This window comes from Callithrix jacchus, chromosome 12, assembly GCF_049354715.1.
Source record: "Callithrix jacchus isolate 240 chromosome 12, calJac240_pri, whole genome shotgun sequence".
NCBI classification, from domain to species: Eukaryota; Metazoa; Chordata; class Mammalia; order Primates; family Cebidae; genus Callithrix; species Callithrix jacchus.
The window spans coordinates 4,216,325-4,241,677 of record NC_133513.1 but is presented as its reverse complement, the minus strand read 5'-3'; the positions used below and the strand labels follow the sequence as shown (position 1 = coordinate 4,241,677).

General features: G+C 51.3%; 1 protein-coding gene and 1 non-coding gene across 14 annotated transcripts in view; one reads left to right on the top strand and one right to left on the bottom strand.

Moving 5' to 3' along the window:
• The window catches only part of PDPK1 (3-phosphoinositide dependent protein kinase 1), a 78,398-nt gene that overhangs the window by 28,288 nt on the left and 24,757 nt on the right, over positions 1-25,353 (top strand). For 11 of the 13 annotated variants that reach the window (XM_035266496.3, XM_035266501.3, XM_078344286.1 and 8 more), the window contains 7 exons: positions 2,185-2,445; positions 5,995-6,037; positions 6,287-6,424; positions 9,982-10,126; positions 10,746-10,843; positions 21,085-21,160; positions 25,224-25,292. In XM_035266496.3, the coding sequence (XP_035122387.2) occupies positions 2,185-2,445; positions 5,995-6,037; positions 6,287-6,424; positions 9,982-10,126; positions 10,746-10,843; positions 21,085-21,160; positions 25,224-25,292 (830 nt within the window). The remainder of the gene's footprint in view (positions 1-2,184; positions 2,446-5,994; positions 6,038-6,286; positions 6,425-9,981; positions 10,127-10,745; positions 10,844-21,084; positions 21,161-25,223; positions 25,293-25,353) is intronic. The other 2 variants (XM_054242423.2, XM_054242424.2) reach the window with 1 other exon arrangement.
• On the bottom strand, positions 15,324-15,391 carry LOC118146570 (small nucleolar RNA SNORD50). Its single transcript, XR_004732425.1, has one exon. It is a non-coding gene; the product is annotated as a small nucleolar RNA SNORD50 (small nucleolar RNA).

Genomic DNA, 25,353 nt, shown 5'->3' with positions numbered 1-25,353 from the left:
GTGGTGTGATCTCGGCCCACGGCAACCTCCACCTCCTGGGATCAAGCAGTTTCTCCTGCCTTGGCCTCCCGGGTAGCTAGGATTACAGGTGCCCGTCGCTACACCTGGCTAATTTTTTGTATTTTTAGTAGAGACGGGGTTTCGCCATGTTGGGTAGGCTGGTCTTGAACTCCTGACCTCAGGTGATCCACCCGCCTTGGCCTCACAAAGTGCTGGGATTATAGGCGTGAACCACCATGCCCAGCCTGAAGTTTTTTTAATGTTCAACAATTTATTAAACTTCTATGTCTGCTAAAAATGTTCCTGAGCATTTAAACACATACTAGAAAATGAAAATGTATCCATTCTGTTGGTCAGATTCTTTAAGGTATTTGGAAGTTCTTTGCTCATATTTCATCACTGCTGTGTGTTTGGTTGACTCCTTCACGTTTTCATACGTATTTTTATACCTCGTCTGGAGTTACAATGAACTTAGCAGACCTGTAAGAAAGAGAAGCCTGTCTCCAGCCAGAGTGCTGGTGTGTCACTCTGGAGTGGGATGTGTTTTCTGGGTGGCCCTGCCTCTGCCCACCCCCAGGGCTGGCCTTCTGTGTGGTCCTGGGCCTCTGTGCTGCCAGCGCTGCCTGGCACCTCTTGTGTTTGCCACCTGCTGCCTCCTTGTTCATCGTGTTGGGTTCACAGAATGTTCTGTCTAGATTTGTTTTTGTCTTTGTTGTGTGTCTTGCAATCTTTTTTTTAAAAAACGTTATTTTTTTGAGATAGCATCTCACTGTGGCCTATGCTGGAGTGCAGTGGCACAATCATGGCTCATTGAAACCTTGACCACCTAGGGTCAGGCAGTTCTCCTGCCTTAGCCTCCCATGTAGCTGGGACTACAGGCTCACACCACCATGCTTGGCTTACTTCATATTTTTTTGTAGAGACAGGATATTACCGTGTTGCCCAGGCTGCTCTTGAACTCCTGGCCCCTAGGGATCCTCCTACCTCGGCCTCCCAAAGTGTTGGGATTACAGGCATGAGCCACTGTGCCCAGCCTGCTTGTTTTTAACTAATCGTGTGTGTGTGTGTGTGTGTGTGTGTGTGTGTGTGTGTGTGTGTGTTTGAGACAGAGTTTTGCTCCTGTTGCCCAGGCTGGAGTGCAATGGCATCATCTTGGCTCACTGCAACCGTGTTGGTCAGGCCGGTCTTGAACTCCTGACATCAAGTGATCTGCTCACCTTGGCCTCCCAAAGTGCTGGGTTTACAGGCATGAGCCACTGCGCCCGGCTGTTTTTAGTGTTTGAAAGGATTGCAGCTTGGCTGGTGAGGGTCCCTTCAGGAGGGCTTCGCTGCTCCTCTGTCCTGGCACAGACGCAGTCGACCCTGTGTTTTCAGATGTAGCAGGGACTCCAGGACCCTACTGAGACAGGGAGTCAAGAGCTCTCCAGGGTTCTTTGAGTGGGAAGTAGTATCGGAAACCACCGTCAGCGTGCCTGGGCTTGCCTTGCATTGTTCTACTATAGTGCCGTGGGGGGAGGGGGGCCATTGCCACCACTGTGAGGACACGTTGGTGTCTGGGGAGGGACGGATTGTTATGGCTGTGGGTGCACCTTGCACGTCTTGCGGATGTAGCTGTGCATGCTGATTTTCCTTCCGTGCCCGCTTACGTTGTTAACTGGGTTTCTGCCCTTACTCTTCTCTTTCGTATTTCTGGGTCTCATTGACAGCTAGCTGTTCTGTAGTCACGTTGTTGACAGTTGCCAAACATCTCCACCGCAATCCTGGTTTTTGGTGCCAGCCGCAGTGGCCTGGGTATGCTCATTATAGTCTTGCCAGTGCTGGGCGTCTCTGTGTATTGTAAATACATGTGATCGTCACTCTTATCTCTCCATACCCCCATAATTAAAGATGTACCGTGCTTCTCTGCTCGCGTTACCTTGGCCTTGGGGGAGTCGGCTAAGCTCATGCAGGTTGAGGGAGAGGAGGAGGGCAAGGCATTGCCCAGTGAAGTAGTGGGTGGCCATGGCATGGGTAGGGCTCCAGAGAGGAGGCCGGCAGCTCCCAGCGGACCTTGGGGCCCAGCTGGCCTGCCCTGTGTTTGGGGTTTGTTCCTGACTGTTGAGATGAGGTCCTTCACCTTAGTCCGTGCATTGAGGACAAGTCAGCAACCTTGAGCCTTACCTCTTTCTCCTCTTTGTCCCACAGTATGACGCCGTGCCCATCCAGTCCAGCGTGGTGTTATGTTCCTGCCCGTCCCCATCAATGGTGAGGACCCAGACTGAGTCCAGCACGGCCCCTGGTGTTCCTGGTGGCAGCAGGCAGGGCCCCGCCATGGATGGCACTGCAGCCGAGCCTCGGCCCAGTGCCGGCTCCCTGCAACACACCCAGCCGCCGCAGCAGCCTCGGAAGAAGCGGCCTGAGGACTTCAAGTTCGGGAAAATTCTTGGGGAAGGCTCTTTTTCCACAGTGAGTATTGCTGATGCTGCTTGTCATATGCATGTGACTTCCTTGGGAGGCTCACCTTCCTTGGGTCTTGCCAGAGACTTCCACACACGGCTGGTGTCCTTCTGGGCAGCAGGTCTCAGGCCACTTAAGGGGTGTTGCCTGTTGTGAAGGCCACTTGAGTCTTCAGGGGCTGGGCACCCAGCAAGCAGATCACGTGCTGAGTGCAGCTAAATGTTTAACGGGTTTCGTAGATGAGAACGTTAAGACGTGTCTTGAGGGTCTGCAGAGGTGGAGTAAGTTTCATTTTAACCTGGCATCAGCAAGTTGCATTCTGTGTCCTGTGTCTCACTGGCAGGACCCTGGAAGCTTTGCCTTTCCTTAGACTGAAATTTAGTATCAGTATTAGTGTCTCTCCAGAGTTTTTGGGACATCTAATGACTCTCTGTTTCTCTGTTTTGTTTTTTTAAATACATCAAACAGTACATTCTGGACATTTGCGGGTGACACAGCCTCCAGATTCTTGTGTTCTGAGTTTCACAAACAGAAATACTGTCACGGTTCTGTCAGGCCACACTTGTTGCCTTTCTTGGAGTGTTTTTTCCTCTGAAAGCAAAGAAATGAAGGTTCAAAGCAGCTGACATGGGACCCTTTGCTGATGTGGGACCTGTGAAACTGTGTGTGGTTGTGGATTTAGTGAAGGTGGTAATGGGTTCTGGGGAGGTCTGAGCAACTCGGGGTGCACGGTCTCCATGTGGGCCTCTGTAAAGAGATGGGTTCCTGCACTGCCACTGTGGTCACCAGGGTGGCCCCCGTGTATGTGCTGGGGCCGTTCCAGGGAGCCCTGGGGGCTCCTCACTCTTGAGAGCTTGGGTGAGTTCCTGAATAATTCTTTCTTGCCTGACCTTTGTGAAGAAACCATAATGTGAGATATGTTTTCCTTTTTTCTCTTTTTTACGTATATGAAATATTACAAGATGCAAAGAAAAACACGAAATACAGCTTACTCATATTCCTAACATTGTTTAAGTTAATGTTGACTTTTGCTGCCTTTATACTTTAGATTTTTTAAATTGCCCCTTTTATGAAATAATTTTGTTTATAAAAAGATTGTGCCCTCATGAAAAGTACCTTCAACCATGAGTTGCTAGGCTGGCATTTCATGCAAAGTTTTGGGACTCAGATCCTTTCATAAAGAAGAATCTCTCTTTGGAAAGCCTCGGGCGTTCTGCACGGCTGCTTACACCAGTCCCGTGAAAGAAGAGACCTTCTGTTTTCCTCAGCCCCTGTTGCCCAGGTTTGAGTGGGTCGTAGCTCACTGCTGCCTTGACATCCTAGGCTCAAGCAATTCTCTTATCTCAGCCTCATAAGTGGCTGAAATTACAGAAATGCACCAGCTAATTTTAAAATTTTTTATAGCGATGGGGTCTTACTTTGTTGTCCAGGCTGGTCTTGAACTCCTAGACTCAAGCCATCCTCTCTCCTCAGCCTTGCGAAGTGTTGGGATTACAGGCGTGAGCCACTGTGCTTGGCCTCTGTTTCACTTTCTTATATGCCTTTTAAAAATTCAATTTAACTTTGTCTTATAATGTATGTATTTATCCTTTTAGAAACAGGATCTCACTCTGTCACCTAGCTGGAGTGCAGTGGCATGATCATAGCTCACTGTAGCCTCCACCTCCTGGGCTTAAGAGATCCTCTCGCCTCAGCCTCCTGAGTAACTAGGACCACAGGCATGTGCTACCATACTTGGCCCTTATATTTTTCTTGACTGAAAAATGAAGCCTTATTTGTGAAGTTGCCTGTGTTCCCGGGTTCCTGAGGTGGGTGGAGAGCAGGCACTGTCCCTCCTGGGCTGCGGCTCCTGTCTTTCTGAACATGCCCCAGGGAGGAGCGCAGGAGAGCACTGTGAGCTGGAGGCTCCTTCCTGGGGCTGTTCCAAAATCACCAGGTCTCAAATTACATGGGTTACCCTTAGTTCTTTCTCAGCATTCCTGTAATAGAGATCACCCAAAAGTTGATTTCCAGGGGTGGGGTGGGAGAGGACAGTGATAGTTACAAGGCTGGGCAAGAGCCAGGTGCAGTGCTGGAGGCCCTGGGAGGTCCCCTGAAAACGGTCACCACTTACAGGGAAGGACATGTCATGCGCTATTCTCTGGAAGAGGATCCTTCCTTCCTGTAGGAAACGTGCTCATGAATTGTTGAGTTTAGACAACAGAAAGATCACATCAGTATCCCCTTATAAAGGGTTCCACTGAATATTAGTGCTCATTAGCAATTCTTTCTTCCCTTTTTTTTTTTTTTTGAGATGGGGTTTCACCATGTTGGCCAGGATGGTCTCGATCTCTTGACCTCGTGATCCGTCCACCTTGGCCTCCCAAAGTGCTGCGATTACAGGCGTGATCCACCACGCCCAGCCTCCTTTTTTCTACATATGAAGCCAGCACATGCTCTTGTGGAGACATGTGACATCGCATAAACACATAAGCTAGAGATGGGAGCCCTGCCCGGCCCACTTGCCCTCACTCCCGGCTCCTCTGGGAAGGTCTTGGGTACACAGAATCTAACCTTGCTCTTCCTGAGCATTGCAGGCATCTCACAGATGCTTTCCAGGGTCTCTTCTGACGCATCCTGTCAGGAATCCTGCCCTGATTGCAGCTCACAGCCTGGGGCCAGGTGGGTCTGGCCCTGTGACCTCCTGAAGGTCTTCCTGCCAGCCCCCAAGAATGCAACGAGACAGGTTTCCTCTGCTCCCTGCTCCTCAGGTCGTCATGCTTATGTACCACCTGGTGGAGGGGGGCATCCTTGTGGCATAGCTGTTTCAAGTGCTCTGGCTAAACTGTGGGCCCACCAGGAAATCCAGTCTGGTGCCTCTGGGTGTGCCCCAGGCTAGTCGGAGGGGAGGGTCTCTGCTGTTGGGGATGCTTTACTGGAGTGCTCTGTCTCAGAGGTGGGGCTTGGGTGCAGGGCTCAGGTCGGCTGAGGAGAGGCCCGTGGGCATCCTTGGAAGGTGGCTCCCTCTTGTGGGCACGCAGGGCCGTGCATGTTGGTTTAGTTGCCTGTGTCCTTTACAGCCAGGTTCTATTCATGGTGTCCGCGAGCACCATCCAATGAAATGTGTAACAATTATTTGGAAAAAAAAAAAAATCAGGGCAGCTTTTGCATTGAATGTGTACCAGAAGGACATATGTTTTCCGAGAAGCCCCTGTGCCCCAGCTCTTACGGGGCTGGTACTCCTGTGTCTTCCTGCTCTCCATGAAGGGTGTGCCGGCTGAAGGCGCCCCTGACCTTATACTCTGGTTGCACCATGAGGACTGTTAGCAGCTGATCCAGAAGCTTCTGAAAACAGCAGAGAGATCGATGTGTTTTCTGTCAGTCATCAGCACACATTAACACAATCGTTGGCTTTTAGCTCTGTTTGTTAGCACAAGACTCAAAGTATTTCACTGTAGGTTCAAACCTTCATGGGGACAGGAAGCCTGCGTGTGGGGCAGAGGGACTTGTCAGACTCAGTGTCCCGGTTTTACATTGTGTTTTTCTTTTTTTCTTTTTCTCATTTTCTTTCCAAACCAGGTTGTCCTGGCTCGAGAACTGGCAACCTCCAGAGAATATGCGAGTGAGTACGGGCTCCAGGGAGCTGTGTGCCTGGGGGCAGGGCCAGTGGCTCCGTGCGGGGCAGCCGGGGTGGCAGGACCGGGGTTTCTGTGCTGACTTCAGGGTGCAGGACACTGTGGGCCTCAGAGAGCACCGGGCCAGTGTGTACAGTGTTTGAAAGACTCTAATTTTTACCATTTACCTTTGTGAGTCATGTTTTTAGTGTGTTTTGTTTCTAATTGTTAGTAATTCACTTCTCTCTCACCTGAAGTTAAAATTCTGGAGAAGCGACATATCATAAAAGAGAACAAGGTCCCATATGTAACCAGAGAGCGGGATGTGATGTCGCGCCTGGATCACCCCTTCTTTGTTAAGCTTTACTTCACGTTTCAGGACGACGAGAAGCTGTGTATCCTTTGCGTGCTTGGCCGTCTGAAGCCACACCAGTCACCCCTCTTGCTTAGAACCAGATCCTGTTGTGTGTTCTCACAGGCAAACCCACCTCCCTGCCGAGTGGGGTCCCTCAGGTCACTGACATTCAGGGAGGCAGCCAGGCAGCGCCAGGGTGTGGCTGCATTTCTGCCCAGGACGTCACCTCCCGGAGAAGCCATTGATGTGGCCCCAGCACACTCCCCTCTGGTGCGGCTTGCCCGCTAGTGTGCCGTCTTTTCTGTTTTTAAACCTGGGCTCAGGAATCTGGGAGGCAAGGCCCCGAGGAAGTTAGGGTGGGCCCCACCTCTGCCCCATCCAGTTCGCCTGTGGGCCTGCCAGTGGCTGGGCTGGGCCGGCCACACTGTCCTCACCCCCAGCAGGTGCAGTCTGCATCTGCTTCTTCCCTCCCCTGCCACCCTCCAAGCTGGCCCAAGTGTTGTGGCTTCCCCATCCTGCCTGGAGGGGCCTGAGCCCTCCCACCTGCCCTCCCCTCACTCCCAAGCACCTGGCTCTTCTGTGTTAGAGCTCTACTCTGGCCTGCTCCCACTCTTAACACCATCCTGCAGCTCCTTTGGCTGCTGGCTGAGTGTGTGTGCTCTCCTTGTTTGGAGCTGCTTGTCGAGTGCAGGGTGATGGGGATGTGCCGGTATGCCCATCATATGCCCAGAGGTGACGGCTCTGCCCTCAAGCATCTTAGATTGTGGTGAGGAGCTGGGTACGCACACACTCTGTGTCAGAGACTTTCTGCCAGCAAGGTGCGCTGCCAAGAGTCTTAGGGCTGGGCAGGGGGCTGGTGGCAGTGTGGGGCTCTGGAAACTCCTGGGCAGGAGCATGTGTGGGGGTCATGAAACGCTGTGGTGGGCTGGCCCCCTGAGCCGTGGCAGCCTGGCGCTGACTCTGGACTTCTTCTGTTTGTTGGGGGGAATGTGGGGTGGGAGAGCAGGGGCAGGGGGCATGGTGGAGGTCTTACGGACAGACTTGGCAACAGAATGGAGTCAGGGGCGGCTCCTAGGAGTTGGCCCTCAAGCCTAGTGGACAGTGGTGTCTCCTGCTGAGCTGGGAGAGACTGGGGCGGTGCTGGGCTGGCATTTCATGCATCCGATGGTGTCACCCTTCAGGTCTGAGGGGCCGGTTAGGTGCTGCCAGCAGAGTTCGGGGAGGAGTCAGGGCCATGAGGAGTTTCGCAGCGAGCTGGCAGGCTGCCCAGAGGATGGCTGGTCTGCGGGTAGAGCCTGGGTTCTCCCAGTGCAGAGGTAAAGACGAGGAGGGGCCCACCGAGGAGACTGTGATGGGTGTTTCTCCTGAGTTCAAAGGATAGAGGTCCCGAAGCCAGCAGATCAAATGGTTTCTGATGGAGGGTGCTGGCTGCCTGGCGAGCGGCTATGAAGCTGTCAGGTACACAGAGCCTGACCCATGGGTCTGTCCTGTGCCAGTTGCTGGTGGGTGGGTAGTTTGTTGGGGGGATTGTTGAAGGAAGAGTAAGAGGTGAGGAGAGGTGAGGAAATGGAGACGACTTGGGGCGGGTTCTTCTCAGGGATTTTGCCTGGAGAGGAGCAGGGGAGTGGCTGAGCAGCTGCCACACATGCGGCCTGGGGCGGGCTTTGCTGTTGCTTTGTGGAGGGTCTTAGAGAATGCTGGCTTCTACGCAGGCCTTCTGTCCTCCAGTGTCATCCCTGTTCCTACCTCTGTCTCCCGCCCTCGGTGGCTTCTTCACAGTATGTTCTGTCTCTCTTTCACCCTCAAGGCTGCCCCAGCCCTTCTCATGGTGTCCTGGGGCCCCACATGTCTCTGCCCCTCTTTGAGCCACGGGAGTGCCTCCGGCTTCCCGCAGAGCCCTCGAAATGTGGCTGCTTGTTGGTGTGAGGCTGTAGCAGAATTGGACACGCTTGACCTCTCCCATCCTCCCCTCCCAGGGGCTCAGAGTCCAGAGACTCCAGAGGAGAGCGATCTTGCTATTTCCAAATGGGATTGGCCAGAGCAGTGCAGGTGCTGGGAACTCCAAGTCTTTGTCCAGTGGTCCTTGTTGCTCTTCGTCGTTAAGTCAAATTCAAAAGCCCCAGAAGGTTGTGAAGGGCCACTTGCCCCGATGGGAACGAGACCCAGGGACTTGTGCCCCACCTGGTATCCTCAGTGTGGGCTGTATTTAGAGACGGGCCTGGACAGGGGCCACTTTGGGCAGCCTGGGTTTCTCCTCATAGCCCTGAAGCTCCAGGCTCATCCGTGGTGGGAGATGATGGTACCCTGGCAAACAGAAACCAGAATGAAGCAGGCAGGCCAGCTGACTCCAAGCACGGGCTGCCCTTCCTGGCCTCAAGGGCTTCTGCTCAGGGCGGGCAGGGACTTGGGTCCCCATGTCCTGGGCTTCCAGTGATAGTGAAGTATCTGGAGCGTTCCGGTGATGGGCACAGGTGTTTGGCGCTTCCAGGGGAATCTGTATGTGGGATCCGTTTGTTGTCAGCCTTAAGTCCTCTTGGAAAAGGAGGCTACAAATGGCGCCGTCACAGGACAGCGGTGCCTAGAGGAGGGGCCCTCCCAGACAGACTGCATGAGTACAGAAGTTTAAGAAATGGCTTTTGTCTAAAGAATGTGTCACTTGGCCAGGCGCGGTGGCCCACTCCTGTAATCCCAGTGCTTTGGGAGGTGGGCGGATCACGAGATCAAAAGATTAAGACCATCCTGGCCAACATGGTGAAACCCTGTCTCTACTAAAAATACAAATATTAGCTGGGCATGGTGGTGGGCACCTGTAGTCCCAGCTACTCGGGAGGCTGAGGCAGGAGAATCTCTTGAACCCAGGAGGCGGAGGTTGCAGTGAGCTGAGATCGTGCCATTGCACTCCAGCCTGGGTGACAAAGTGAGACTCCATCTCAAAAAAAAAAAAGTATCACTTTATCCATGAAGGAGGGTGCGTGGAAGGGCAGTGCCACGTGTGGACGCACAGCACAAAGAGCCTGGTTCTCAGTCAGGGCAGGGGCTGCCGCACTCTCCGACCTCCGCTTCCCCCTCCCCCTCCCCCAGGATCTTTGTGCATTGAAGCCTGCACGTGAGTTACATGCGCTTTCTGGTCAGGGTCTGTAGGCCCTGTCTCTGGTGGTTCCCTTTCACTGAGGCTGTAGACGCGGCATGGGCCATAGGGGCATTCGGGGCTGAGAGGCTCTGTTCACCTTGCCTGGATTCACTGTCATCGTGTTCTTGATGAGAAGCCCTGTGCTGGTTCCACATCTTGGCGCGGGCGCCTGGGATTCCCATCAGACCCAGTGATACGGCTGTCTTGGGCCACAGGCATTTCCAGTTTGCATTTAATCAAAAAAATGCTTACCAGACTTTTAAGGTTAGCTTTTGAAAAATGATTTTTGCAAAATAAAAAAGCTGGCCAGGCATGCCTGTAGTCCCAGCCACTTGGGTTGGTTAAGGCGGGAGGATCGCTCAGTCTAGGCTGCAGTGAGCAATAATTGTGCCCCTGCACTCCAGCCTGGGCAGAGTAAAACCTGTTAACAAGAGTTTTACACTTTTCCTTAACTGCACACTATTCAGATTTCGGCCTTAGTTATGCCAAAAATGGAGAACTACTTAAATATATTCGCAAAATTGGTTCATTCGATGAGACCTGTACCCGGTTTTACACGGCTGAGATTGTGTCTGCGTTAGAGTACTTGCACGGCAAGGGTATCATTCACAGGTAACCTCGGGGGCGGCTGGGTGCTGTTCGCAGGGTGTCAGTTCAGTGACCGTTTGGCTCACAGGCCATGGCTCATGCCCAGATGGCCCCCGCCCTTGAGGTCAGCCTGGTTGGAGTGCTCCCTGGATGGGTGTGACTGAGATGCCTGCCAACGCCACAGCAGGAGTGCCAAGGCGAGGCCACATGTCCATGGAGCCCTGGTGTGGAGAGGCTCTCCTGCAGATACCATGTCAAATGGTTAAGTGTCTTTCCTGGCAAGCTAATGATTCTTTGCACCGTCTTGACTGATGCTTTTTATCTTTTTCAGTTGTAGCTTCTGTCTCATTTTCAATGACTTTCTGATAAAGTCATCTCAGAAGTGTGCATAGCTGTCATTTTGTGCATTAAGAATGATAGGTCATATCCACCTAAAATGACGGCTGCAGCTGTGCCGTGGGGTAACCCTGCTGGGTGCAGTCAGTACTTGCTCGCTGCGAGCCTTAGGCCTGCAGTTCTGCTTGCTGGTCTGTAAAGAGCATAAGCACTCATTCGTTCATTTTGTTTTCAGCCAAATTTAGAGTAAGTAATAATGTTGCTGTTTTAAGTATTTCTTCTCAAATGTGAACATCTACTTTTACAGGGACCTTAAACCAGAAAACATTTTGTTAAATGAAGATATGCACATCCAGATCACAGACTTTGGAACAGCAAAAGTATTGTCCCCAGAGAGCAAACAAGGTGTGTGAGTTTTATTTCTAGCAGAGCCTGGGTCTGTGCCTAAGATGGAAAGCCACTTCTGAGGAGGGTGTTGCATTGTGTCATCTTCGCCATTAACGACAAAGGTGTGTGATACTTGGCTGTCCTCAAACAGATCTCGAACTTTCTCTGAGGAAGGCCCTGCCATGCCAGCAGGCCTTCCCGAGGGGACCCCAGGCAGTGTGTGTTGGTGCAGAGGGGAGGTCACTGGTTCTCCTCAGCACCTGCTCTGACTCATCCTCCCTACTTGTCTTCCTGGACAATGCGGGGTGCCACGTTCACCCCGTCACCCGCGTGCGGGACATGGGACCAGTGGTCAGCTCTTGGCTCTTCCTGCCTGTACTGCAGTTAGTATCTGGGGGTCCACATCCCTGTACCTCGGTGCCCTCCCTCCGTTACCTGTCGGTCTGTCTACCTGCTGGCCAAGGGCATGTTGGTCACCACATAGCCTCCGAGTCCTGTTCCCCGGGGTGGTTTCTAGCCTTGGACCATGTTGTGACAACTCCATGGGAGATGTTGCTGAAAGTCCACTTGGGCCAGAGAAGTGATCTAGGTTGTCCCAGCCAGCCAGGGGCATCTTCATGCCCTTTAGGTGCTCATTGTGTGGAAACCATATACTCTGGAGGTGTAAAGAATGGCCGTCTAAATTCTGAAGACTACTTCAGAGTGCTGGATGGAGAGAAGATGAAGCCTTGGGATGAGGTTTGGGGAAGCCGAAGGCTGTTGTGTGCATCATAAGTGACCTTGAAGATGAACCTCGGGGGATTGCTGGAGTCTGTCTGGGTCAGGAGGCTGGGTCCAAGAGCCTCCAAGTGGTGCAGGGGCCTCTGCCTGGACTTGGGGTGCTTGTGAGAGAAAGGCCTCCATAGAGAGCTCTGTCGGGGTCGACGGTGCTGGAGACCAGTTTGGAGGGGCGTGAGAGCAGGTTTGTTGGTGGAAGAAAGATTCAAACAGAAGTGACCGTGTTGTAGCTGCTCTCGTGTGGAAAAGGGGAGCCGTGAGCACAGAGTGGTGGCGGTTCTGGCTGCATGGATGCATGGATGGCTACCTGGCTCCCAGTAGCAGGAGGAGAGCACAGCTGGGTGGAGAGCAGGCCTTTCAGTGGAGCAGGCACTCAGGGCTCAGCTCAGCTTTTCCGTTTCTGTGGAACCGGCCCTGTATTCTGTGTGCTGGGAGGTCCCCAGTTGGTGCCCATGGGGCCTCTCTTGGCACCTTGTGGTAGTTGCTAGTTTCCTCCACCGGGTGTTTTCACACTCAGGGCTCTGTACAGTCATTGAGGCCCTCAGACCTTGTCTTGGATTTGGGAACTTCTCTGAGAATCCTAAAACATCACCCTGGCTGTGCATGGTAGCTCGTACGTGTAATCCCAGGGCTTTGGGAGGCCAAGGCAGGACAGTCATTTGAGGGCAGGAATTTGAGACCAGCCGCTGGACAACATGGTGAGACTCCATATCTACAAAAAAACAAAAAACATATATATACGTCTCAGTTTGGTGTGATGGCATACAACTGTAGTCCTAGCTACCCGAGAAGCTGAAATGGGAGATTGATGGCACAGTGAGCTAGGATCATGCCACTGCACCCCAGCCTGGGCAACAGAGAGCAATCAACTATGTTAAAAAAATATATTAATCAAAAACAAAACATTACCCTTTTGCGGCTACAACTGAAAGTAGCAGTCAAGCCAGAGGCTCTTGTTTCCTCAGGTGGCTTAGTCCTGCTGCCCTCCCTGCCTTTGGCAGCCCATCCCACTCCCCATGCGGTGGCATGCAGGAACGTGCACCTCCCGCCCAAAGCTGCAGAAAGCTAGGGAAGTCTTCCCGGCGTTTCAGACATGCTCTGAAACCTTTATCTGTTTGACTCATTCCTGTTAAATAGTAACCGTTTTACTGGCTGGTAATCCTGTTTCTGTGTACACAGTGTAACCTCATAACCCTCAATGTTGTCTGTGACAAAGTTGAACCAAACAGGAACTTCTGTCTCCCAAGCTTTCTTAGGGTCTTTCAGTCTCTTGTTGTCCAGAGAGGAGCCCACAGTATTCTGTGGGGCAGGAGAGCTGGGGGCTGGCTCTGCCCCAGTCAGCCTCGGGAACCGCCTGCCTGGGCTCTGCTCTGGGCATTTTCCCCTTCCTGCGGATTTTCTTTCTCCCCCCAGCCTTATTTCAAGGGTTTATTTATTTATTCATAATCTCAGCTTTTCTTTTAGAGTCAGAATATCCAAATGCAGGTTCGTTATGTGGATAGATTTTCCTTAGAATCTGGTATTTGACACAGGAATTGTCTTACTGCCCTGTAGCCACTTAAAAAATTTAAGTACATTGATGGAACAGTGAAATAGCCTGGGCACAGTGGCGGTCGCCTGTAACCCCAACACTTGGGGAGGCCGAGGCAGGTGGATAATTTGAACGCAGGAGTTTAAGACCAGCCTGGCCAACATGGCAAAACCCTGTCTCTACATAAGATAAAAAACAAAAATTAGCTGGGTTTGGTAGTGCGTGCCTGTAGTCTAGCTACTGGGGAGGCTGAGGTGGGACGATCACCTGAGCCTAGGAGGACGAGGCTGTAGTGAGCTGTGATCCTGCCGTTGCAGTCTAGCCTGGGCAACAGAGCAAGACCCCATCTCTGGAAAAAAGGGAAAAAGAAGCAATAGTGAAGTAAACCTTTTTCTTTGGGAGCAGGAGGCTGAAAGTCTTTACATCATTGTAAACCAGGGCCAGTTTCTTGTCTATATAGATGAGCTGGTAGTTCTTTTCTTCTTCTCTGAGGAAAGGGAAAAAACTGTATAATTTATGTGAAGGGTTCATTTTCGTTACTAATTCTCGTCTTCTGTTTGAGGTAGTTCAGTATATTGGAATTTATTTCTGCGTTGACTTTTATGCAGACATGGCTTCCCGAAAACATCTTCAAACTTTCTAGAATAAAAGTGTTGACGGGAGCAAGACATACCCAGGTTCCTTATCTGTGTAGCAGCTGTGTCACACCTTTCTCCTGGAAGGAGGCAGGTTTTCCCCTCGTCCCTATGGGATAGAGCGGCTTCCATATTTGCAGGGTGCGTGGTGGGAAATGGAGCAGAGCAGTGGTGAGGGCCTGGGAGGCTGAGGAGGACTTCCTGGCAGTGAGGGCTTCTGCTTCCTCTCCTTGTACAGGAGCCTGGGGATGCAGCTCACTCAGAGTAAGCCTGGCTGTCTCTGGCCTGTGCCCTCTTTGCAGGAACCTTGGGGAGCTTGGGGTATCCTGGAGGTTCAGAGGTTTTGGAAACCTGTGTTACGACCTTTGCAGGCCTTTCTGGTATGTAGCCAGGTGTGCAGGCTCCGCTCACCAAACAGGAGGGAGAGGAGGGCCAGCAGGTGTGGGCGGGGCTGGCTGGAGAGGATGGACGCTGTGGGCTTCAGTCACTGCAGTGGCTCCTCTGTCCCCATCTGTGCGTGACTGTCAGACTAGCTGCCATTTGTGCTTCCCACTGTGCTGTGGACTCCAGACACTCTCCTGAGAGCCACAGCTGCTTTGAGCTTGCTGCCATTCTAGCTTAGGCCGGATCACCCACCCCTGGCACAGAGAGGAGCTGCCTTCAAAATGGATTTTCCTGCATGGTGGAAAGTGGAATTTACACGATAGAGGAGAGAGTCCCCATATTCCCAAGAGCAGCTCTTCCCATCTTCATATGGTTTATTTTGGTCTTTTCCAGATTGGCATTCATTTAGACGTGGCTTTGACGCATGGGGCTGGAGGGTGGTTTTATTTTTGTGTTTTTTTTTAAGAAAAAAAAAAAAAAAAAAAAAAAAAACAGAATAGCCGCTTCTTGTAAAAAATTCAGTCAGTGCTAGTGACCTGATGCTCAGCATCCTCAATTAGTTTTCCCTGTAAACATGCCAGTGTGCATTGCTAAGATACAAATCTTCTTTGTAAAAGCAGAACCGTAATGCCATACTGTTTTATGCATAAAAATTAGCAATAATTGCTTCATGTCTCGGGGTGGGCGGTCAGAGTTAAATTCCCAGTTGTCTCCTGTACGTCATAATTTTTATTGCTTACTTGAATCAGGAATCAAATAAGTCGTGCCCAAATGTTTTAATTTGTCATTTTATTTTGCCGTTAAATACTCTTCTCTGCAAACAGATTTATTTTCATCTGTAGCTTCCCCCATTTCTATTTCTTCCCTTGCGGCTTGTTGAAGAAGCCAGGTCATTTGCATCTGTGTGGTGCTGACATGCTCCTCTCTCCTGGCAGCTGCGTCCCCTTCAGAGTTGATTCTCCCCTCACGTGCCGACACTGGTGGTGGGCGTCCTTTACCATGCTTCTCTCTGACATCAGCAGTGTTTATGGACATAACTGGCCTATATTCGTTAACTCATTACAGAGTGCAGAATGGTCACAGCTTACTACATTCATGAGGTGGGATTCATTGAAGAGAAACTTCTCCCCAGCAACTGTTGGATTAACTCGTGGTGTCTTTTTTTTTTCCCATCTCAGAAGGCAGATCCATAGTTTTTTTCAACAGAAGTTCAGGTTTGGGATAAGATCACCGCAGGTAATTGTGGTATCATTTGTAAAGGAAAAGTAGGACAGATGCTTCTTTTGCCTTTTCATGCCATTTTTAAAAAACCACAAATTGGTTCCCCATTATCTTTTAATAATGATTCATTTATTAAAAAGTCATTACTCTTCCTCACACCATACACAAAAGTTCACTTCAGGGCCAGGCGTGGTGGCTCACGCCTGTAATCCCAGCACTTTGGGAGGCAGAGGCGGGTGAATCATGAAGTCAGGAGTTCAAAACTAGCCTGACCAATATGGTGAAACCCCTCTTTACTGAAAATGTAAAAATTAGCTGGGGCATGGTGGCACGTGCCTGTAATCTCAGCCATTCGGGAGGCTGAGGCCAGAGAATCGCTTGAACCTGTGAGACGGAGGTTGCAGCGAGCCGAGACTATGCAGTTGTGCTCCAGCCTGGGTAGCAGAATGAGACTCCTTCTCAAGAAAAAAAAAAGCCAGATGTGGTGGCGGGCACCTGTAATCCCAGCTACTCAGGAGGCTGAGGCAGGAGGATCCCTTGAACCCGGGAGGCAGTGGTTGTGGTGAGCCGAGATCGAGCCATTGGACTCCATCCTGGCAGACAAGAGCAAGAGCAAGACTTAGTCTTTTTTTTTTTTTTGAGGTGGAGTTTCACTCTGTTTACTCAGGCTGGAGTGCAGTGGCACGATCTCGGCTCACCGCAACCTGTGCCTCCTGGGTTCAAGTGATCCTCCTGCCTCAGCCTCCTGAATAGCTGGGATTACAGGTGCACGCCGCCACACTTGGCTAATTTTTGTATTTTTAGTAGAGATGAGGTTTCACCCTGTTGGTCAGGCTGGTCTCGATCTCCTGACCTTGTGATCCGCCCACCTCAGCCTCCTAAAGTGCTGGGATTGCAGGCGTGAGCCACTGCCCCTGGCCGAGACTTAGTCTTTTTTTTTTAAAAAAAAAAAGTTCACTGTGAATGTAAGAGCAAAAACGATGACACTCTTAGGAGAAAGTATAGGATTTAATGACAGTCGGGTTAGACAGTGGTTTCCTAGATGCACGGCCAAAAGCATAAGCAGCCAAAGAACAAGGTAAGTCAGGTGTGTGTCAAGTATAAGCACTTTGGTGCTGCAAGTGGAAAGACCCACAGAATAGGAGACACCGTCTGCTGAGCATCTATCCCGTGAGGGACTTGCATCCAGAATATACAGAATGGTAGAAGGACTGGATGTTTCTCCAAAGAAGAGATACACGAATGGCCCAAAAGCGCATGGAAAATTGCTCAGTGTTATTAGTCATGAGGGAGACACAGACCGAAAGCGCAGGGTGATACTAGTTCACACCTGCTGGGGTGGCTGAGAGGAGAAGACAGATGATAGCAGATGTCAGCAAGGGTGTAGAGGGGATTGGAGCCCACATATGCCGTGGGGGGGAATGTCAGATAGGACAGCCACTTTGGAAAACAGGCTGGCAGCTCCTCAAAGGGAAGTATAATTACCATATGGCCCTGCAATTCCACTCCTAGGTATGTACCCAAAAGAAAGGAAAACACACTTCCAGACAAAACTAGGTGCTAGCATACCCATAGCATTATTCACAAAGCCAGAAGGTGGAAACAACCCACGTGTCATCAGAGGAGTAGATACGCAAGTGGTGTATCCATACAGTGAGGAATGTTACCCAGCTGTGAGGAGGGATGAGGGCCGACGCATGCTGCCAGGCAGGTGGGCTTCGACAGCACTGCCCTCGGTGAAAGCCTGCCGGGATCTGAGAATGGAAGGCGCTGAGTCTGGAGATGAGCTTTTTAGGTGTTTCCGTATTAGCCCATGACCCATCAACGTGGGATATTTTTCTGTGTATTTAGATCTTGATTTCAAAAATGCTTTATAGTTTTCAGAGTATATGTTTTATTCTGCTTTTGCTATATTTTTGTTTTTTATGTTATTCTAAATAGAGTTATTGGTGGAGCACGGTGGCTCACACCTGTCATCCCAGCACTTGGGAGACCAGGGTGGGGTATTACTTGAGGTCAGTAGTTCAAGACCAGTCTGGTAACATGGTGAAATTCCATCTCTATTAGAAAATAAAAAATTAGCCAGGCATGGTGGCACATGCTTGTAATCCCAGAGACTGAGGCAGGAGGATCGCTTGAACCCAGGATGCAGACATTGCAGTGAGCTGATGTCACACCACTGCACTCCAGCCTGGGCAACAGAGCAAGACTCTGTCTCAGGGGAAAAAAAATTAAAAAAAAAAACTAGAGTTGTGAGTTTTATTTTTGGATTGCTCCTGGAAAGCATGTGGAAATGTTGGTTTTCCTGCCCTGTACCCTGCTGAGCTCTCATCAGTTGTAATAGCTTCTTCCCCGGGACCTTCCACATGCAGGAACCTGTCATCTGTGATTTGGGCTGGCTCTACTTCTTCCCTTTCAACCTGGCTGTCCTTTATTCTCTTTCCTAATTGCCCTGGCTGAGACCTCTAGTACAGTGTGGGCTGGATGTGGTGAGTGGGGCGTCCTGTCCTTAGGGAGAGCATGCGTTTGTTGGCCACGGGCTCTGTGTGCCCTCTGTCAGACTCGGCCCTCTCTTCTGTGCCTTGGAATTTTTGTTAAATGCATTTTCTGCATCTATCAAGATGATCAGGTGTTTTTCTTAATGCTTTGTTCTAATGAGACACAATGCATTTTCATATTTTGAACCAGCCTTGCACTGGGGCGTGTATCCTCTTGGTCATAGGCTAGTTCTTTTTAGATGTCGCCGCATTGGTTTGCTGGTGTTTTGTCCAAGGGGTAGTCACATTTTGTGGAGTGATTTTCTGTGCTTTGTGGGTTTATGGATAAGATGGCCACCGGCACCCTTGGCTTTGAAGAGGGTGTGGGTGTCTCCCGAGCTCAGGGTCCCTTCTGCAGGTCTTCCCTCCCCGCTGGGCCCTCCGAGAATAACTGGCAGATCTGGGGGAACATGGGTGGTCCAGGGAGTTTCTTTGAACCACCTTGAGGGTGGAGACAACCACCCAGTCAAGACGCCACTGTCTCTTTTCCCACTGTTGGTGGGCCCATGGCATGCGGGGGACAGCAGTGGCCAGCTCTGGGCCCGTGAGTTTCCAGCAGCTGGAGAGGCGTGAGCTTCCGGGGAGAAGTAACTGGGTGATCTCTGAGGTTTCCCAGCACTCTGTCTGTGGCTCTCACCTCGGATGTCACGGCTAGAGGTCGGGGGACCTGTGAGGCTGGACAGGAGGAAATCGCTTGTTTTTACTAACCTTTCCGCAAAGTGTAACGTTTCCTTCATCAGCAGCAACTGACTGTGTCATCAGAAGTCACAGGTGTTCTCATGTCCTGCTGCAGTGGTCACATCATGGTAGTGATGCCACGCCAGTCGTGCCACGCACTGCTGCAGGGTTGCTGCTGTGTGCTGCAAGTCACGTATTACTACATCACAGATCCATTACTTCAGTATTTTGATAGGTGTATGGATTCTAATTGCTTTCTCCTATAGTCCTGTGTATTTTATGCATTAGGAATGTTATTCTGAGGGCAGTCATCTTCTCCACACTGTAGTGGTGCTGTTTGTCTCTAGATTTAGGACAGAGGTCCTTTTCCAAGAGGGTTACTTTTTGTATATCCCCAGAGGCTCAGAGTTCCACTTTTAGGATGGTGGGGCAGAGGAAATGAGGGTGAGGGTGGGCAAGCCCTGAGAAAAGAAGGGAGGTAGGAAGACCCTGGGAGAACTAGGAGGTTGGAGAGGGCTGGGAGGGGTTCCGGGAGGTCTGAGCCCAGAGACCTGCTTGCCGAAAGCTTAGAAGAGCAGCAGCAGTAGTGGCAGTGAGGGTCCTGACAGCGTGGCAGGTTAGAGATGGGGTCTTGGCCTCACTGACTTGCTCTGTGCACAGTGTGGCTGTTTAAAAACACATACGGGGCCCGGCACGGTGGCTCACGCCTGTAATTCCAGCACTTTGGGAGGCCGGGGCAGGCAGATCACCTGAGGTTGGGAGTTTGAGACCAGCCTGACCAACATGGAGAAATGCTGTCTCTACTAAAAATACAAAATTAGCTGGGCATGGTGGTGCATATTTGTAATCTCAGCTACTTTGGGAGTGTGAGGCAGGAGAATCACTTGAACCCAGGAGGCGGAGGTTGCGGTGAGCCGAGATCGCGCCATTGCACTCCAGCCTGGGTAACAAGAGCGAAACTCCGTCTAAAAAAAAGAAAAAAAAACACATATGGCTCTGTGTGCCTCGCAACAACTGGAATCGTTTCATTATGCATCTTTCCATAGGAAAACATTTTTAGACTTTTTAATGTATTTTAAAAGTGCAAGTCAGAAAAACACTGATGACAGTACAGAATGGAAACGCATCCTGTCCTGCCCAGACTGGACCCTCGTCAGTGTGCCACACCTGACCCTGAAGGACAGAGGGAGAGGGGGCTGCAGGCTCAGGGAGGCACACGTCTTCATGACTTTTGATGCTCCTTGGAAAATCGCCCCCAGAAGCAATGCCATTTTACACCCCACCAGTGGTGCCGTGTCTGTCCCCTCAGATCCTTGCCAGCGCAATGTACGTTTATTCTTTTTTCCCTGTGCCAGTTTGATAGATCGTCGTGTTTTAATTTGCATATCTTTGATTCGTTGCAGGGTTGAATGGCTTCGTTTGTTTTTGGCTCTGGGTTTGGTTTTCTTTCCTCTAGGGTGGCGGGGGCGGGGGTGCATGTTTGCGGATTTCCTTGGTGTTCTTGGCAGATCATTAATGCAGGGTCCTGGCAGGATGCAAGTGCAGCCATGAAGCCTGTTTGTTTACTTTTTGAGACAGATTCTGGCTCTGTTGCCTAGACTAGAGTACAGTGGTGCATTTATGGCTGACTGTACCCTCAGCCTCCCGGGCTCAAGTGACCTTCTTACTCAGCCTCCCAAGTAGCTGAGACTAGAGGTGCATCACCATGCCTGGCTAATTTTTGAAAAACTTTGTAGAGACGGCGTCTCACTCTGTTGCTCAAGCCGGTGTCAAACTCCTGGCCTCAGGCAGTTCTCCTGCCTTGGCCTCCAAAAGCAGTGGGACTGCAGTCATTAGCCACCATACCTGGCCAGTCATAAAGTGTGCATGAAAGTCATTCACTGAAGGGTATGAGTCCCCGCAGCAGAGGCTGTGAGGTTCTCTCAGCCTGGCCAGAGGAGGGCAGGAGGAAGGGACAACTCAGAACTGGCCAATGGGCAGGGCTGGTATGGACAGCAGCTGTGGAGGTGGTCCCGGGCTATACTGTGGCTCTGCTCTGTCACAGCTCCTCTGTGGAGGAAGGCCTTTGGGCTGAAGGCCTGAGTCTTACTCCCTTTGTAGCACCTCAGCTCCCAAGCTGTCTGTGATGGAAAGGAGGTTGTTTCTGGCCTGTCTGTTGTGGGCCTGGGCACGTTTAGATATCCCAGGCCCTGCAGTGAGCCAGCCAGGACCGTGTCCTCATGCCTTCCGTTGAGTGGGTGCCACCTGCAGAATGCTGGACATTTGTGTGCAGCTCACTCTCCAGGAGTGTGGAGGGTGGGAGTGCCAGGGTGGAGGGTGCCAGTGTCCAAGTGTCAGGCAGGCATCTTTGAGTAGGTGAGTCCTGAGCCAGCGCTGGTATGCCCTGGATGAGCCTGGCTCCTGGGGGTGCATGGCCCACCATGTGCGACAGCCGCCGCACAGCTCTTGATTGTCACAGATTGTGAGTTCGAATGTGACCTTCTCTCTCCTCTGCAGCCAGGGCCAACTCGTTTGTGGGAACAGCGCAGTACGTTTCTCCAGAGCTGCTCACAGAGAAGTCCGCCTGTAAGAGGTAAACACTTTCATCCAAGTCATACTTCCTATTCTTTAACATAGAAACTAATGTTTGAGAGAGTTAATTTGGTGGCCTTCAAGTAGCTAAGCATACTTCGAAAGAAATTAGCGTTTTGCTTTGTAAAGTGTGTTTTCCCTGGCGTACACACGTTACGTTAGTGTTACATTCTAAGCTTCTTGGGTTTGCTGATGCTTTCTGGTTGCAGATTTAATCATCTCTTTAGGAGAAACTGTTGAGTGAGGAAAGCGAGGCTGCCACGTGCATGGTGCCCAGGCTTCCTTGGTGCTCCCCTCTGTCTGGGTGGAGGGCAGGAAGCCCGGCCTTAGGGTTGCACAGCCACACACCAGCTGCAGTGGGACAGGGCCCTGCGGAGCGCAGGAAGGCCCTGGAGGGTGGCAGCTGTGGGCGGGAGGAAGTGTCCAGCAGGCATGAGTGTCTTTGAGGGAGACAGCTAGGCCTTGGTGGTGGCCTCCGTAGTCAAAATGAAAAAAGTGCAGGTGGTGCAGGGGCTGCAGGACCGGTGCAGTCGGGGAGGGGAGAGTGGAGAAGCCTGCCAGGGCCCACTGGCAGTGGGGGGGAGGATGTCCAGGGAGCTGATGGCAAGGGTTGGTGAGAAGTCTGAGGTGCTGTCTAGGGTGTCTGGGAGGCAGGGTGAGAGGCAGCATCAGAGTCTGGAGTTTCAAGTCTGGGGAGCAGTTTTGTGGAATGAGGGTGTGGCTGGGGTTCCTCCTGCCCCGGGCCAGTCGAATGCTTCTGAGGGCTTGGGTCAGCTTCAGCTGCTCGGCCTGCAGGTGCCCTCGTGAGTCAGCAGGACCACAGGAGTCCCACGACGCCACTCTTCTGCTCCGCCAGGTTACCAGAGGCACCTTCCGAGTGAAGTGAGCCACCCTGAGACAACAAGTGATCCTGGGGATGGCAGTTCTGGATTTCTGAGCTTCACAGCTTAAGGAAAAACTGGGAGGTGGGGCCGTGGCACAGACGTGACAGGAGGGTGGAAGGACTCAGCACTCACGCTCAGTGTCTTGGCCGACTCCACGCTTTTCTGGTTTTGGTCTTTTAACTTTTTTCAATCAGTAGATATTGAGTTCTCTTTTTATTATTACTCAGTTTTTTGGTTTTTTGTTTTTTTTTTCTGAGGCAAAGTCTTGCTCTGTCACCAGGCTGGAGTGCCATGGTGCGATTTTGGCTCACTACAGCCTTTGCCTCCTGAGATGAAGCGATTCTCCTGTCTCAGCCTCCTGAGTAGCTGGGATTACAGGTGTGCGCCACCATGCCTGGCTAATTTTTTGTATTTTAGTAGACACAAGGTTTCACCATGTTGGCCAAGGTGGTCTCAGTCTCTTGACCTCGTAATCCACCTGCCTCGGCCTCCCAAAGTGCTGGGATTACAGGCGTGGAGGCGTGAACCACCACACCTGGCCTATTCAGTTATTTTTTAAAGATAAGATGAGGTCTCACTCTGTTGCCCAGTCTTGTGTTGGGCTCAAGTGATCCTGCCATCTTGGCTTCCCAAAATTCTGGAATTAATTATAGGCGTGAGATAGGGCATTTGGCCAGAAACTGAGTTCTTATTATGGCCAGATACTGCTTTAGGTCAGAGCTTCCCAACTGGAGCGTTCTGCTCCCCAGCGGACACTTGGCCCTGTCTGGATAGTTTTAGTTGTCATAGCTGGGGCAGGGGTATGGCCGGCATCCAGTGAGGGCGGCGAGCATGAGCCGCTCAGCACCCTGCCATGCGGAGGACCGTCCTGCTGCAGGTGGGGGCGCAATGTACCTGCTGTCAAAGTGCATGTCATTGCCACCTAAGAGCTAGTGTTTCCTTGCTTGTAGTTTTTTCTTTCAAGGTGGAGAGCCTCTTTGACGTTAGTGTAGAAAGATCTCCAAGCTCTACGAATACACGTGTAGGATCCTCCTCTCTGTGAACGAGGAGGAGCGTGCGTTCACGTTTGCTCACTGTGCTTCCAGGCTCTCTGGAGGGACAGACGTGGCGTGGGTAATGGTAGCTGTCCACGGGGTGAGGGAACAGGATTATGAGGAAAGAACTACTGCATCTCTTTTTATGCTTTTTAATTTTTTAATCATGTGATACTAAAAGTAGTTAAGAACTTTTATTATAAAGAATTGAAAGAGGCCGGCCATGGGGGCTCACGCCTGTAATCCCAGCACTTTGGGAGGCTGAGGCTGGCAGATCACTTGAGTCCAGGAGTTCGAGACCAGCCTGGCCAACATGGTGAGACCCTGTCTCTACTAAAAATAACAAAGATTAGCTGGGCTTGGTGGTGGTCGCCTGTAGTCCCAGCTGCTTGGGAGGCTGAGGTGGGAGAATTGCTCGAACCCGGCAGGCGTAGGTTGCAGTGAGCTGAGATTGTGTGATTGCACTCCAGCCCAAGTGACAGAGTAAGACCCTGCCTCAAAAAAATGATAGAAATTAATTATGACACATTAAATCTTCAAACCTACTTATAGTCACAGATAATTGGGTGTACAGATACATGCCTTGCCAGTCATTTTTTCTATGCATTTTATAGCTGTTTGTGTGGGTTTTATGCCATTCAAGTCCCATTGGGCAGGTGGTTTTGAGCCCTGCCTCTCATGATGAGGTAATGGGCACTTCCCATGTCATTTGAACGACGTGTAGGTGTCTTTACCAGTGTGTGGCTTTCTGTGACATGAACAGATTGGTTTATGAACCTTTTTCTGTACTGTCGTGCATTGAAGGGGCTTCTGTTTATTCACTCACTGGCATGGGCCTGATGTGCCACCCAACCTGCATGGGCAGGAGGAGGTCTGTTTGCCTGGGGTCGGGGTGGGTGAGACAGGGTCTGCTGAGCTGCATGAGGGGCCACCGCAAGTTCCCTCATTTGGGCTTCAGCAGGTGGCATGAGCTGGTCTAACTGAACGTTTGATACACCCTTGTCACCCACGCACTCCAGAAGCATAATGCTGGCTTCCCCTTTAGTTTTTTATCATATTCAGTCTACGTTCTAAAGTCAATCTTTGGGATAGACGTTTGATAATTCACAGAGGTAAAAAGCTACCCCAAAATCCCTTTCTGCTTGAATTCCATGCTCTAGAGAAGAACCCGGGAAGGTGCCAGGCACAGCTCTGCCCCCACTGCCTCTCTTCTCTCTGCTGCTTCCGCACTGAATGGTGGAGGCTCTGCTGCCTGTGTTCTGTTCCTCTCCACGTTAACAAAACACTAAAGAAAGTCGAGTGTGAACGTTACAGTCACCCACTTCGCCCGTGCCACACTTCCCTGCCCCTGGCTTGGGTGAGCCCTCCGCCAGCACTGACTAGAGGGTGCTTCCCTTGGCTTGGCTGTCTTACTAGAAGAGGGTCAGCCCCATTCTCTCCCCTCCTGCCCTCTGCCTGGTCTATAGCCTCATTGTGCCAGGAGTGAGCTCTGCTGTGCTTCAGGATGACAGGTGTGTGTGGACTTTCATAAGCCCTTTTGGAAGTGGCAAAGCTTTGGGGATAGTTAAGTGACCGTGTGGTGCCCGCCATGTGCAGACCCTCTGTGCCCAGGCGGCAGGGAGGCTCCTTCAGAGGGCAGGTTCCCACCCTCACAGCCAGCTGGTCTTTTCCCTTCCTTCCTTCCTTCCTTCCTTCCTTCCTTCCTTCCTTCCTTCCTTCCTTCCTTCCTTCCTTCCTTCCTTTTCTTTTTTTCTTTCTTTCTTTCCTTCTTTCCTTTCTTCTTCTTTGTTTTTTATTTTTGAGACAGAGTCTCGCTCTGTTGCCAGGCTGGAGTGCAGTGGCACGACCTCAGCTTACTGCAACCTCCACCTCCCGGGTTCAAGCAATTCTCCTGCCTCAGCCTCCCGAGTAGCTGGGGCTACTATAGGCACACGCCACCACAGCCGGCTAATTTTTGTATTTTTAGTAGAGACGGGGTTTCACCACTTTGGCCAGGATGGTCTCGATCTGGTGATCAGCCAACTGGTCTTAAAGGACAGAACTGCGTTGGAGGCGAACCTGGGGCCGTGTAGACAGAGTAGAAGACGAGCTGGGCTTGTGGCTTACATTTCACACACCTTTTTTTGTTTTTCCCCTTACCTTAAAGTTCAGACCTCTGGGCTCTTGGATGCATAATATACCAGCTTGTTGCAGGACTCCCACCATTCCGAGCTGGGTAAGGAGACCTCTTCCTGGGCCTCGGAGCCTGTTGGGGAGACCCCACTGGCCTGCAGTCC